The following is a 15,464-nucleotide window of genomic DNA, read 5'->3' as shown; positions in this document are numbered from 1 at the left end:
ACGTTTTGGATAACACATACTCGATGGGTCCCGTGTAAGGAACAGACACGGCTGTCATTTCTTCAAGCCAATCTTCCTCGCCTTCCTGGGATGTCTAATAAACCATGGTATCATTCAGTGGTACTTCTTTTCTCTCGTGGATACTGCAGTAGCAGATGCCAGCCTTCTCACGCCACAAAGAAGCCAGGGTATGGGTAGAGATAGCTCAGGCTCTCTAAGTTTTACATATAAGCTTTCGGTGGCCATGAGAGTTGGGTGAACCCGCCAGGTTATAATACCTACCTTTCAAGAAACTTCTATGAAAGGAAGGACAGTGTTTCTCTTTAGTTCCAAAGAAACCTTATACCATGCAAACAATTGTACTGAGCACCAGTAGTGTTTATAGGAAACCTCTTTAGTGTCCTTAATGATGGCGGAGTGACAGTTATGTTGAACTGTCCATACACATGTGGAACAGAGGTAATACGGCCAACTGAAGCTGGACAGGCTTCCCACAGTGCCAGTGGCACCAAACACTTACTTAGTTTTGAACAGACTGTTGCATTTTATTATTGTCTTAAAGCCTTGCGCAAACTTTCTACTGTAACAAGAGTTTGGCAGAAAGTTCCCTACTGCTCTGGGGTGAAAACTTGTGGCAATATGGCCAGCTGACCCAGAGACTCAGAATGTAGGGTGAACCACTTTATGCTGACCTGCACCCTTTCCAGGGTGGGGGGCGTTTTGCTGCTAGGGCCCCTACTCACTAATGCCTCTGAACAGAGAGTCCTGCGTGTCAACAAGATTAAAAACAAGTATATTACGTATAGTTTCTTCACGGGAAATCTGTGAAGTCTGTTTTGGTGTCTCTAGCTTTTGATCGCGTCTTGCAAAGGATGAACGCTTTGTACGTGAGGGTCAGCCACTGTGGCTGAAATTTTTTATTGTATTTATTTTTATTTATTTATTTTTTTATGTTTTAGTAAATTTACTATTGGGGGTCTCAGGAGCTGACACATGTATGCTGTTGGCCGTCTCTTTCGTTCACAGGGTTGGTTAGGTACACGCTGAGAAGACCTTTCAAGTACTGCCCCAGGATAAAAATGTTGTGCCTCAGTACAACTTGGGGGCTATTTATATGCAACCGCCACCCTTCTAGTCAACTGGAAACATGCTCCAAGACCACATTCCTGGCCCCACCCTCCTTCTGCACTTTGAACTTAGGGACTTTGTGTGTGTGAACTTAGGCAAGTGCTCTACTACTAAGCTGCAACCCCAGCCCTTGACAGGACAGTTTGCTCCTTTAGCCCCCACAGGACCTTAGGAGACACTCAAGGAAAAACTACGTCAGGCCTTACCAGTATGACTTCTTTTGTGAACCATGAGCACATTGGGCCCGATGCAAACGATCCCACAGATATCACACTTTAGTTTTCCGTTAGGAAGTCGAATGCCTCCAACTCCTGACAAAGCCGTGCTGCCTTGGTCCCTGTGGGAGCCATTCATTTTCTCTCCTGAGGCATCAAGCATTCGTAAATCCTCTGCACATTCCCCATTCATTTCACAGGCACGCCCATTCTCTTCATCACTCTGAGTCTCTACTTTAACATTACTGGCTGAAAGAGACAACACAGGAGGCCACTTAGTGTCACTGCAAAAATAAGTCACAAGAGAGCAACACAGCAGCAACAAGGCATCACATTGACAATTGGAGCTTCTGAGCAGTTCTGAGCCTCAGCGGTGCGTGCACCGAGCTTCCAGAGAGCGTGGGTGGCACCGTCCTATGGGATACGCTGAGGGTCTGAACAGGGAGCTTCCGGTAAAGCAGGAATGGGCTGTTTATAGAGATCATACCGTAATGGGGGGCTTGTGGTACTTGGGAAGGTGGCAGGGGACCTGGAACTAAATCCTACACCTGGCAGTAGGTAGTGACTGGATATCTGGTCAACCTCCCTAGGACTGGTGAACATCAACACAAACCATAAGTATTTTCTTACACATATACACAACGAATTTGCAACAGCTCTTTTGCTGTTTGGAGCTCCGATTCCAACTCCCTTGTCCAAGTCCTATTTTCTTAGCAGCTGGCTTTCTTTTTTTTTTTTTTTTACCTTATTTCAGCATACCTCAGCCTGTGCCTTAGGGTAAAGATGTCCTCCCACCTCTGCCTGTGCCTTAGGGTAAAGGTGTCCCCCTCACATCTCCTTCATTTGCTAAGGGGTTAGCTGGAATAGTTTATGAATGCAACAGGTAAGAATCTTTCAAACAGAAAGGTTTGTACAAAGATAAACGCTCCTATTGACTCTGCGATCCCAGCGCAACTCATGCAGTTTTATTATCCGCCTATTTATTTTAAAAGAAAATATAACACATTGCATAAACTCGCTCCTGAAACACTAGTAGGACAGTGACGAAGCCCACGTTCAATGGCCAGTAGAAACTGTAGTCATAATTTCTCACAGTGTTCTACAGGCTTATAAGAGTTAGGAGGGTATGTTTTTTTCTAAGTAAAATAGTCAGTGTGGTGACTATGAGACATAACGAAGAAGCAGTTCTTTGCTTTCCCTCTGTGTGTTTGTGGGAGCGTCTGCTCGTCTGTATGTCCACTGTGTGCAGCTTTGTGGGACTAGAGCCACAGGCTTTTGTGAACCACCAAATGTGGGGGCTCAGAACTAAATCTGGGTCCTCTACATGATGGTCAATTACTATTAACCATTGATCCGTACCTCCAGCCCCTATTGGACATAACTTCTGAGGAGCATTTTTTGGCCAAGGATTCTCAAAGTTTGGATCCCAGAGCAGCAGCCAGGACATGACCCAAGAGGATGTCTGAAGTGTGTACTCCTGGGTTTTCCAAACCCTGCTGGTTCCCAAATTCTGGGGTGAATTCAGCTGTGTGTTTGAATAGACTCTTGGGGGGAGGGTGTCCAAGGTTACTTTACAGTGGAGAATATCCAGTTAAAGTAGCCCGCCTGCTTCACAGTCTGAGAGATGATCTTATTTATGAAATTTCTCTTGATTGGGACATTTGAGGTCCAGACACCAAGAGAAAAATGGCTGGCATGGAGGCTTGGCACTTTTATTTAAAGGTGAAGTGATCTTAGGCAGGTCATCTGACTTCTCTATGCCTTCATTCCTCATCTGTAAGTACAGGGACTTTCACAGTCCTGGTCAGCCTGGGGCAGCTAAGAGAACTGAGGAAAGGAGCAGGTGACTGGGGCTGGGACTGGGACCCAGCAAGTGACATCCACACAAGGTTCTGCCTGACCTAAAATGTACTTACCTTGTACTAGACCTCTGTTACTTTAGTGGTACTTGCCGTTTGACCTCACAAGAACTCAAAAGGGGCACGCCATTATCATTTTGTAGCGGTAGAAGTACAGTTCAGTCAGAGAACTTGCTGTGGTCACAGCTAGTAACCGGCAGATCTGGGAGGCAACCGCAGCCCAGAGGTCTCCAGTGCCCACTTTCTGCCAACATTATCCTGTTTGCTCTTTGCAAAAAAGACTCACTGGCAAGTAATGGGATGAGACGTACAAACCGGAAATGGGCTCTGAGGTCCGGGAAGTGAGACTGGACTCTGAGGCTGAATTCAGCACATGTGCAGGAGAACACTGAGAAATTCTGTAAGGGGGAATTCTCAGAAAGCTATCTTTCCCTACGGGGTTCCGATCTGAGACTTTGCAAATTAGCAGTCCTTACTTCCCTCAGAGGCCAGATCCTATCCATGTGGTAAGAGAGGAACGGTCTCCGGTCTCCTGTTCACACAGTGGTGTTTAATGGTACTGGACTCTGGAGATACCACAGAATTCTTATGTCTCTTTGGTGAGTTAGATCCAATCTGTCCAGTATCTGCACTCACATGGCTGTGGTTTGGATAAACGCTTCCCAGAGGCTCATTCAGGGTGAGAACCTGTTCTGAGGTAGGACCTAGTGGGAAGCCCTTAGGTGGCTAGTGGTGTCCCTTCAGAAAAGACTGGGACTCTATTCTCCAACGTTTGATGTGTGATTGGCTCTGACACATGTTCCCCATCACTATAATTGGCTGGTCTCACCAATGCCCTCCCTGCTCTTTGCCTGGAATCCTCAGAGCCAAACTGAATATGCATTTCTCTACTGTAAACTCGTGCTTTGGGTTTTCACTTAGCAACACAAATCTGACTACAAAGTGCTTTTCAAGAAGAGGAAGGCAGGCCGGAGCTCGAGCAGTGCTCTGTCAAGCCACATAAGGCCCTTACCAGATGTAGACACCACACTCAACTTCTTATCCTCCACAATTACAAGCTAAATGAACTCACATTGTTTATATGTTAACTAGCCTGTGGGATTTTTGTTATAGCAACTTGTTCTCTTGGAAGCACAGTAAAACTACCAAACAAAACAAAACAAAACAAACAAAAAAAACCAAAACCAAAACCAAAACCAAAACAAAAAAAATCTCAACCTCTGGTTATTTTTCGATTCTCTCTCTCTCTCTCTCTCTCTCTCTCTCTCTCTCTCTCTCTCTCTCTCTCTCTCTCTCTCTCCCCTAAGTGAAACTAGGTAGTCAAAGATTCCATCGAGAAAAATCATAGCTGGTGTGGTAAAAGCCACCTTGTGGAAGAACATGTGTTGGTATGATCCCCTTAGCACACTCCTGACTCTACTGAGGTAAAGGAGGCTGCGGTCCTGCTTCCCTGAGCACACTGCATGCAGGGCAGAGAAGAGGCCAGTCATAAGCATTTTTTTTCTGCATGAATAAACACAGCAGAGTTCATGTGACATCCTCTGGGAGATTTCTTGGCACATGTCACTAATGCCTGAGTGGGTGCTTCCCAGAGAAGGCCAGGACAGCAGGGTGCACAGGTGTAACTTTTAGGCTTCTCAAACCAGGAGCAGCTCTACTCTAGCAGGCTGCTTGCTAAATGAGGGTGAGTGTGGAGTCAGGAGGAAACAGGTTACGAATCACGTGATGGGTGCTGCTTTATAGGGTGTTGGCTTCCTGAAGGCCACCAAGGGCCCACCACTAGTGCGACTAGGGCTTTGGCATTTCTGCCTTACAAGATGGTGCTGCTACCAGCTGTGACAGCATTAATAGAAAGGTAGCTCAGGAGGCATGAGGGTTCACAAGTCGTCCGGGGTCAGTGTGGGTACCAGATGCAGTGGAGGGAAGAAATGGGGAAAAATAGGTGGATGACTGTTAAGGACATACAGCATGAGTTTCAAAGTACTTGATCTGATTTATACTGCGGTTTGAATTATATATAATTGTGTGTGTGTGTGTGTGTGTGTGTGTGTGTGTGTGTAGGAGGAGGGAAGAAGAGAGGGAGGGAGAGAGGGAGGGAGGGAGGGAGGGAGAGAGAGAGAGAGAGAGAGAGAGAGAGAGAGAGAGAGCGCACAGTATGGGAAGAATGATCAGGAATCAGAAAGTTAAAGACTGAAAATTAATGCTTCTGAGAAAGAAGATACAATGTCTGCAGATGCCTGCCTGTGGGTGTGACCAAGGACCATAGTGGGAGCTCAGCAGGTGGGCACAGCAGGATATATATATATATATATATATATATATATATATATATATATATATATATATACAGTTTGAGGCAATGGCTGAGCTGGGAGCTGCTGGTGTGATGCAGACGTTCCCAGCCATGTTTTGAGTTGGGAGGTTTATGATGTCTAACGGAGACTGAGTGACCAGAGAGAGGAGGATTTGGGCGAGAAGCAGGTTACATTGTCAGCGTGATGAATTTAGGATTCCTGTCACGTGGAGGCTGCTATCTATACAAAGGGAAGACCTCATATCTCTGAGGATAAATGCAAAGTGGGTGCTTGCTAAGTAGAAGAAATCTGGCAGGTTTCTATTCAACCTAAAAGTTGTCCATAAAAATAAGGGACTCCATCTAGAACTATTTAGTTGTGGTATTCCTTCCGTGACATGCTAGATATAAGGAATATATTAAACACATTTTGTAAACTCTATCCCTACTGTACTACTTAGAACAAGAAGGAGCTTGACGAAGTGCTTCATTGAACTGATTAAATATACAACACAAATGGAGTCTTGTGAGTGCCCCCTATGCCTACCGGAGGCTCTGGGTTCAACCTGCCCTCCCAGCAACTGACAGATCATGGACGAGGCCGATTTGAGTGTTTACAAAGTGTGGCTTTTGTTAACATGGATATGAAAGCTACCTTACTTCTCAGTTTCTACTTAAAATGGAGAAAAACAAAAACCTCACTATGTATTTTAGAGCTATGCCACCAGCATAGTAACCCTGTTGTCCTAAGAGAATGCCCCCCTACCCCGCCCCGTTCCCTGAGTGTGGCAAGGCCTCTAGCTTCTAGAACGCGGTCAAATTAAAGAATCTGGAGAAGTGTAGGAACTCAGGCCAGCAGGAGGAGAGTCTTGGCTGCTGAGTGTGCTGTGCCCTCATGAATAGTTGAACATTTTTTAATGCAGAAGTGTAATGCACACGGGTAGGCTCTGGCTTACAGATGTGATGTCTACACCGTCAGTTTCCTTCCAGAATGCATCTTAATGTTTACAAGTAGATTTTCAGAACGTACAATGTGATTTTTTTCCATTGGGGGGGGGGAATCTGAAACTGTCATTCTAGCATGGGTTTAGACCAGGCAAAGGAAATGTAAAATATTTTAAATGGGGAATGGGCGGTGTAAAGGTAAAGATGTATCTTTACAATAACTGGAGCTCATAAGTAAAATGGAATAAGATACATAAGGCATATTTTGATTTATTGTCGTCTGAAGATCTGAGACACACATGTGCGTGCAGATGGGTCTATGGTTTATGCTTCCTCTAAGGATTTATGGAGCCAGCAGTGTGGCGCATACCTGTAATATTAGCAACTGGGAGGCAGAGGCAGGGGGTTAGGATCCAGGTCATCCTCCATTAGCTACCAGGGGAACTTGAGGCTAGCCTGAGCTACATGACACCATATCTCAAAAACCAGAACGAATTGTAAGCATTAGTTAGAACAATTAGTTAGAACTTAATAGCACTTAAAAATAGTTAAAATAATAGGGTTTCTACCTAAACAAGCATATTTTTAGAAATAAACTTATTTGATGTTTGGCCTTCAAATACAATGAAGTCAGAGATAAAAATATATCACAAAATGTAAAATTATTAAAAAGGAAGTTTAAGGCATATTTAAATTTTTCTCATGTATCTAGGGACTCAAAATGGGATAAAAATGACAGAGGAGACCAAAAGTTTATTTTAACTTCAAGAAAGGAGCCTGTAAGTCAGTTCTCTGGGACGAACACAAGGTGGCGATATTGGCCCAGAACAGTTTGGTTGCTGTTGGGCGGAGACTTGCGGCTCAACCAACCATTTGTTCCAGAAAGATACTTACAACTGAGGGGAAGAGGGAAAGAAATAGAGATAGTATTACTATGAACTCATCTTTATAAGCAGATAGGCATGAAACACATGAAGAAATTTATCATGTCTCAGAACATCTCCCACTGTCATTTTTCCCATCCAGAAAACCTCACCCATCTCCTTAGACATTAGGTGATGCTGGACTTTGCCCACTCCTCAGGCCTAATGAAAGTATGTCCTAGAATGTGCTGTCTTACCCTTATGTGCACCTGACTTACCAAAGCATTCCAAAGGTGTAACTGGTCGGCTCAAAATGAACCTGATTTCCTGCCCTGGCACATTTCCAGCTTATACATAAAAATGTGTATGTGTACATATATGCCTACATGAAGAAATAAACCTCAAATTCTTACCTTCACATTGAACTGAAGGAAAGGAATAATTAATAAGAGGAACATTTTAATAAACTTCTTGTATTTTGGAAAGAGAAGCCTATCGGGTCTTTGACCAGAAGCATACCTAGATGGATACTGCTAAATCCTGATAACAGGACACCATAAACCTAACGTTATAGTTGCTGACACCTCAATATTAAAGCTAGAGTTGTAAGATGTCAGCAAGCCGGTTTTAGGGTGTAATTCGGTTTGTTTTGTTTTGTTTTTGTTTTTTTTTTATTCTTTTTTTCCGGAGCTGGGGACTGAACCCAGGGCCTTGCGCTTACTAGGCAAGCGCTCTACCACTGAGCTAAATCCCCAACCCCTGTGTAATTCGGTTTGACCTGAAGCACCACACGCTGTTGAACCTCTCCTCAAAGGGACGGCAACACAGTCTGCTTTCTGCTGCTGCTTCATAACATGAAACATTTTATTGACACAAGGTCTGAAGGCTGAAAACCTAGGGGGTTTAACAACCTGTAACACTTTTGTATTAATTCTACTTGCATTTTTTAAAAAAGCCTTCTCTATTCTTGAAAATACAGTTGCCCAAATATAGTTACCATTTCCAACTTTCAATATATACATTAACAGATTACATTACTACATAGTTTTGGGCACGGCGGCTCAGAAGAGGGCCAGACAGCCTGCATGCACACTAACACGGTGCATGCTTACGTGACGAGCCACCACAGAAGAATGTGCTGGAAACCCATGAGTTTTTCTTCTCTGCTCTGAGGTTAGCACTCCAGAGCAAGGGAAAGAGGGCGCACCTTCTTTTTTTCCTGTCACACAAAATTGCACAAGTTATCTGAAAAGATGTTGGTTTGTTTGATGCTGACAGGAAGCATGGACCACAAAGTTGTTGATTGCAGTTTTAATCGGGACCCTGCTGAGCGGCCTCTCAGTGAGACACCCACTGTGGCTACATTAGTTCTTTCTCACCAGATGCCTCACTTTCCTGCCCTGTACTCCTCTCACTATCAGATCCTTACCGGTGAGCTGAGCATGCCTCTATTCACGATTCACTTCCACAGGGGCAGAGGCAGAGGCAGGGGGAGAGGCAGAGGCAGAGGGAGAGGCAGAGGCAGGGGGAGAGGCAGAGGCAGAGGGAGAGGCAGGGGGAGAGGCAGAGGCAGGGGAGAGGCAGAAGCAGAGGGAGAGACAGGGGGAGAGGCAGAGGCAGAGGCAGGGGGAGAGGCAGAGGCAGAGGCAGGGGGAGAGGCAGGGGGAGAGGCAGAGGCAGAGGGAGAAACAGAGGGAGAGACAGAGGCAGAGGGAGAAACAGAGGGAGAGACAGAGGCAGAGGCAGAGGCAGGGGGAGAGGGAGAGGCAGGGGGAGAGGCAGAGGCAGAGGGAGAGGGAGAGGCAGGGGGAGAGGCAGAGGCAGAGGCAGAGGCAGAGGGAGAGACAGAGGCAGAGGCAGAGGGAGAGACAGAGGCAGAGGCAGGGGGAGAGGGAGAGGCAGGGGGAGGGGCAGAGGCAGAGGGAGAGGGAGAGGCAGGGGGAGAAACAGAGGCAGAGGCAGAGGCAGAGGGAGAGACAGAGGCAGAGGCAGAGGCAGGGGGAGAGGGAGAGGCAGGGGGAGAGGCAGAGGCAGAGGGAGAGGCAGAGGCAGAGGGAGAGGGAGAGGCAGGGGGAGAGGCAGAGGCAGAGGCAGAGGCAGGGGGAGAGGGAGAGGCAGGGGGAGAGGCAGAGGCAGAGGCAAGGGGAGAGGCAGAGGCATGGGCAGGGGGAGAGAAGGGGGGAGAGGGAGAGGCAGGGAGAGAGGCAGAGGCAGAGGGAGAGGCAGGGGGAGAGGTAGAGGCAGGAAGATCATTGCAAATGTTTGGGCATCCCAGAGCAGTCTAGGCCAGCCAGGTCTAATAGGGAGACCATGCCTCACAAACAAAACCAGAACCCCCACCCTTTACCTCTGCACTTTATTATATCAGTGACACACCGGATGATGGGTGCTTGATGATAGAATGGCAAACATTTAGTTCATCACTTTTTTTTTTCAGGATATAAAGGAAGGTGTTGATGAGAGAACATGCAAGCTGTGGTGTCTGTGTGATGGCAATGACCATGAAATGAGCATCTGTTTTCTAGAAGCAAGGCATATACTTACGAGAGAAAGATTTGGGAATTATTGCATGAAAATCCCTAAAGCCATCAGCCCCATAGACAACTGCAATAAAGAAGGCGAAAAGAAAGCCAGGTTGTAAAATCATCACAGACACAGTAAGAGTGTAGAAGACAGCACTGCTTTAAAAAGGCGTGGTACTCTGTAAAACCACTAGCTTAGCTGCTAATTTGTTATTGTTGTCTTCATACAGGCTGCAGAGAAGTCAGTCCTCAGAGCAGGGCCTTTGAACGGCGAGCAAGCTCCAGTGGGCTCAACAGCTTAGAACATTCTAGAACCAGTGGACATCATTCAGTAGTACTGGCTGAGTGTGGTCCTAGCCACAGCACAGTATCACACGGGATAACACACATCTCCACAGATCGGTGCGCTTCCTCATAGGTAGACTGCCCCCGCCCCCCTTTTGTTCTTAGAAAGTATCCGGAGACAATGAAAACGTTCCCAATCAGCGTGTTGGATAGGCGACTGCTGCTCCAAAAGGAGCTGCCAGGTTCCATAGGTATCGCTTAGCAGTTGCCGTTATAAGTGCTACCAGGTCCCCAGCCTCTTCCGCTGGCAGTTCCTAGTGCGTCCCAAATCCTAAGACTTGATATACTGTGCTCACGTGTCTGTATGTGTGTATGTACATGCATGCACACCGGGTGCACATGCACATGGTGTCTTTCAGGAAATGTCAACAAGAACCATATACACAAAGTAGCCGGCTAAATCGAACTTCTGACTCAGCAGGAAATAAAGGCTGACGGACTTCAGGAAAAAGACATATTTACCAAACTGCTTAAATCATTGTTTCTCACATTTTTTGGGGGGCGGCACAAAAACCCTTTCCTTTTTCCCTCATGAAACATACGTGGTAGCACATGTGCAGCTGTGTGAGTATGTATGTGGACACATCAGTGTCTGATGTTTCCTTAATTGTTCTCAACAACACCACTACCACCATCAACACCACCATAATCACCATCATCCTGTTTTTCTTTTAAGATTTATTTATTTTATATATGTGAGTACACTGTAGCTGTCTTCAGACACACCAGAAGGAGGCATCGGATCTCATTACAGATGGTTGTGAGCCACCATGTGGTTGTTGGGAATTGAACTCAGGACCTCTGGAAGATCAGTCAGTGCTCTTAACCACTGAGCCATCTCTCCAGCCCCTTTTTGAGACAGGGCTTCTCACTGAATTTGTAGATTGCTAATCCAACTGCACTGGCTAGCCAGAAGCTCAGGGATCCACCCGGTACCCCCTCGGCCACCTTAGAGATTACAGGTACATCGCCGTGCCTGGATTTTACGTTTTTGTTTTGTTTTGTTTTTTTACTATTTAATGCAAAGACCATGATGACGTGCCATGAAATGTTGGGCCCTTTCCAAAAGAATAAATACTTTGTCTACGGTAATTCAAGTCAGTCTGCTAATTTTTATCCTTAACCAAAAAACTATCAGAAGCTTAAAAGCAAAATATAGCTGTAGTTACTAGGTTCTGTCTAGCAGAGCAAAGCGGAATTGATGCAGATACACTGTTCATCCAACAGCCCGAACTTAGGAAAAGCAACCCGTGGTGTTCTAAGTGAGTAGGAAATGCAGCAAACAGCCAACCTCTGATCTATGCTAAAATCCAGTCTCTTATAGCAGCAACTCAGTGGGTCTTTATAAATGTCAGGTGCACACAAACCATTTTCCACAGACAGCCTCCAAGCCTCACTGTGGGCCTTTGAGGTAGATACCACCACTGTTTTGGTAGTAAGGGATCTTGGGCTCAAAGGAAGTTCTACGCTTTGCGTTTAGCAGAGTGTTTAGTATGTAAATGTGACAAGTTACCGTCTTGGTGTTTAGCATAGACATATAAACATCTAAGGTCATAGCTTGTTATATGACACTCATAATTCAAAAGACACAGTTTTGCAAGCAGCCTTCTTTTGCGTGGCTGTAAGGCACTGGGAAATGTGTAAGTTTTGCAGCTGCACACACATTCACACTTAAGTGTGCACCCCCGTGCACATGTATTTACTTGCCTGTACACGGTCACTCACATTGGGTGACAGTTACAACAGGGTTTCCCAAATGGCAAACGCGTGGCTAGCTAATAACTTGCAGGGTGTTGCAAATACGGTTGCCTAGCTGTGCCTGCTCCGTGGTCCTCACAGCTAAGGCTGGCATTCTTCATGTACACACAGAGGAGGGAAGCTCAGGGGTCAGTGAGAGGGCCTGGGATAACATCCCCACGTTGCTTCCAGCAGTTCTGAATCAGGACAGTTCCTGGTTGCCTGCTCATTTGCAGCAGACCTCAGGTGTAAGCTCACCCTGTCCTGTGAAACTGGGTAAAGTTATTGATCTGTCCCATCAGAAGCAGCTCACCCCACTGTGGGACCTGGGCAGTGACTTACTTGTTTGGCTTTGTCTTCATGTCTCAGTCTACCCTCCGCTTTAAGCCATTGTTTTATGAAATGGCACAGATAAAAAAAAATAACCCTTTTTTGAGACAGGATCACACTCTGAAGCTCTAGCTGTCTTGGAACTTGCTACAGAGACTGGGAAAGGCTTTGAACACACAGAGATCCATCTGCCTCTCGAGTGTCGGCATTAATGGCGTCTGCCATTGCTCTTGGCTGCACTGAGAATTTGTACAAGTCTTTTAAGAATCACAAGAATACGTCTTTATCAAGCTTCTCTGCTAGGGACTTCTGATTTCCAAATTCTTGTGATCACTATCGTACAGCATGCTGTAATCCCCTCAGATTCTGAAGCCTGTTTGAACTGCCAATTCTGTGCGCATTCTGGAGAACAGGTTGACATGACAGAAACCACACTCTTTGGCCTGCATTAGCTGTGGATCTCAGGAGTGGCTCCTGATGCTGCACCCAAGGGAGAAGCTGAGAAGTGTTTAAGATTTTCTGAATGAGAGCAGCTCTGCTCCACTCTCAGGTCTAAGAAGGTCAATGACGATCTTCCATGGGAGGGAATTTGGCTCATGTTTGTCTTCTCAAGAATTCGGGAATACACTGTAGCTTGATTTTACATCCAATGCTTTAGGTCATGATAACTCTTCAGTCACAGGAAAGCCATTAGTCCATTAGTAACATGTCTACTGTTCACAGCAACCTTGGCAGTCCTTACAGATCTAAAGAAGGAGCGATGGCATCAGCGACAGTGACAGGGATAGGACTGCAGAGGACAGGCAGAGAAGAGAACCAGATCCCCATAGACACCATAGGTGTACTCTACAGGAGTGTAGGGTGAAGCCAGAGGCAGGTCCTCTCTGAGAACCAGTATACTTTATAGACAGATACATTTCTTCTTAAGCCTCCCTGTTGGCTGGGCGGCTCAAGGTTTTCTCACGGGAAGAGGACACTAGCTAGAGGTCATCACTGATAGAAGATGTTGTGGTTCCAGCCTTGCAAAGAGACAGCTAAGAGACAAAGAAGTTCCATGTCCTGCCAGTGAGCCACTGTGGAGAGGTGTATTGGTGTGTGGTCTTACGCCTACTCAGATGACTTCCACCTCTCTCCCAGAGGCAGAATCAGAAGAGCCATGAGGCTGTCCCAACTCTTTCAACTGCTAACCATCTCCTCCCGTTGGGACACTAAGGGTCCTTCTGGGTAGGCTACAGGGCCCTGCATGACTCTAAGCATGCAAGTATAGAAGGAGCAGGCAGCAGAACTATGCTAGGGCCCAGAGAACAGGATGCACCCGGGCTTCCTCCTGCCTGCTACTCCTGTGCCCTCCAGGCACAAGACAGTTGCTCACCTCCAAACCCACTCTCTCCCCAAGGCCTAGCTTCCTTCCTGTATCTCCATATGTGTCAGTAAATAAGGATCTAGTCAACGAATCCACCAGAGCTCCTCTATGGCCACCCACACACAGTCCAATGATCATCCCAGTTTCTTCGAGGAGCCTTAGTTTCCCTATTGTGCTCCAATCCTACCCCTGCCACTCTGTGCCAGTTCCTGCCTTTGCTTCCTGATCACTATCATGTACCTGCCCAGGTTGTGTGTGCATTGTGGGCTGTGGCCTTTGGGCTCCCATCCCAACCATTCTATCCACCAGACTGAGGCTGTTGCCTTCCTTGATTCTCTATGATCACATCTGACTTCCACATGCCCCGCCAGTCTACAGTGTACAGGGTTCTGTGAGAGGAGAACTGCCAATCTTGTATCAAAATCCCTCTACTTCTGGAAACTGCTATCAGTGATCTCTTGGCAGATCGCACTGTTCAATAAATAAAGGGATGGTCCTTCAGGAAAGGCTAAAACAAGTAACAACCAAAGCTCACAAGTTGTCCATGTTTGCAAATGTTAACGAATGTTGTTAAAATCCCCCAGCCACCATTTGCACGTGTCTTCCTGGCTTAGGTGACTTTCTGGGTCCTGGATGGAGTCACCCAGATCATCTCTTCCCTAGAACCAGACTCTCTACTCTCTGGACTCCTTGTGTTTGGCTCTCACAGTATTATGGGGTCTACAGGGCCTGCTCAATGATCCCAGCCTGGAGATGCTTTTGAGAAGCCCCCATCCTGGTCTTCACGTGAACCTAATCCAGGTAAATGCCCAGCTCTGAAAGCTCATGTGGTCTGAGCACGGCCATGCTCAGAACGAGGCCATGGCTGACAAGCACTCGGTGTCCCTTTGGTAGCTTGCACAGGAAGTACAGGGTGTCTGTGACACAGTTCAGCCAGAAAGTGCTCTACTTAATAACTACAATAGTTGGATAGTTTCCGAAATCCACGTCCAGCAATTGAGAAGTGTCAGAGAGCACACTGCAGAACACGGTGGCTTTCACATGCAGTTCCAGGATGCGTGCATCTTTAGAGCAAAGTCAACAAGGGGGAAAGTAGTTTTTGACATTCATTTCATTCAGTGTCAAACATTAATACAGTCTGCGTCCACTGGCTCTCCAATCAAATGACCCCTTCAGCTCCCAATGGTTCTGGGTGTTCTTGAACATTTCTAAGTCTAGAGGAAACAAAGGTGGCTACGATCTCATGGAAGGGAGAGGTAGCTGACTATGTCCGGGTCAGTGGGGGCATCTGAAGATGGGCTTTCCCTCCTGGCTGGGAAATGTATCCTGCACTGACTGTCTGAGCTCGCTTTCCTCATCCACTAAGTGGGAATAATCCCATCTGTTCTGCCAGGTTTGAGTGCCGATTCGTGATAATACCCCATGGGCCTGGCTGCCACACCGAGAGGACAAGCAGTTAGCTTCGTGCTCAGCACAAAACCACAGGCCGGGAAGATAACTCCTTATCTTCTTGTCCACAAAGAATCCTATGGGCCTATGACATTGGCTACACCCAACTACCGTTTGTCACCTTCCCCAAGTGGGAACAGCTGCAGGAAGACAGTATGGCAGCCAACCCAGGACAAGGGAGCCAGGGTAGAGGATGTCGGGCAAGGACCATTTGTGTGTTCCAGCACTGAGAATCCTAACAGTGTTCTTCTGCTCTAATATTCTGACAGGGACTCATCTTATCTGTGGTGTGCTTGAAGTGATCTTCCCTGTGCTTTAGGCTGTTGGGGAGATGAACATTGGGGCTGTTCCCAACATCCTGGTTCCACACGTCGGATTTGCTTCCTACCAGACAATGGAGAAGAGGGCAGCGTGT

The 15,464-nt window shown here is 46.6% G+C and overlaps 1 protein-coding gene across 15 annotated transcripts in view; it reads right to left on the bottom strand.

Annotated features, from left to right (window-relative positions):
• Window positions 1-15,464, bottom strand: part of Ikzf1 (IKAROS family zinc finger 1) — an 87,827-nt gene that overhangs the window by 23,137 nt on the left and 49,226 nt on the right. For 8 of the 15 annotated variants that reach the window (XM_006251494.5, XM_039092063.2, XM_008770316.4 and 5 more), the window contains exon 4: window positions 1,335-1,592. The exons of the other annotated variants lie outside the window; for them this stretch is intronic. In XM_006251494.5, the coding sequence (XP_006251556.4) occupies window positions 1,335-1,592 (258 nt within the window). The remainder of the gene's footprint in view (window positions 1-1,334; window positions 1,593-15,464) is intronic. 15 annotated transcript variants of the gene reach the window in all.

This window comes from Rattus norvegicus, chromosome 14 (assembly GCF_036323735.1).
Source record: "Rattus norvegicus strain BN/NHsdMcwi chromosome 14, GRCr8, whole genome shotgun sequence".
Taxonomy (NCBI): Eukaryota; Metazoa; Chordata; class Mammalia; order Rodentia; family Muridae; genus Rattus; species Rattus norvegicus.
Note: the sequence above shows the minus strand (reverse complement) of the source record. Positions and strands in the feature narration are given on the sequence as shown.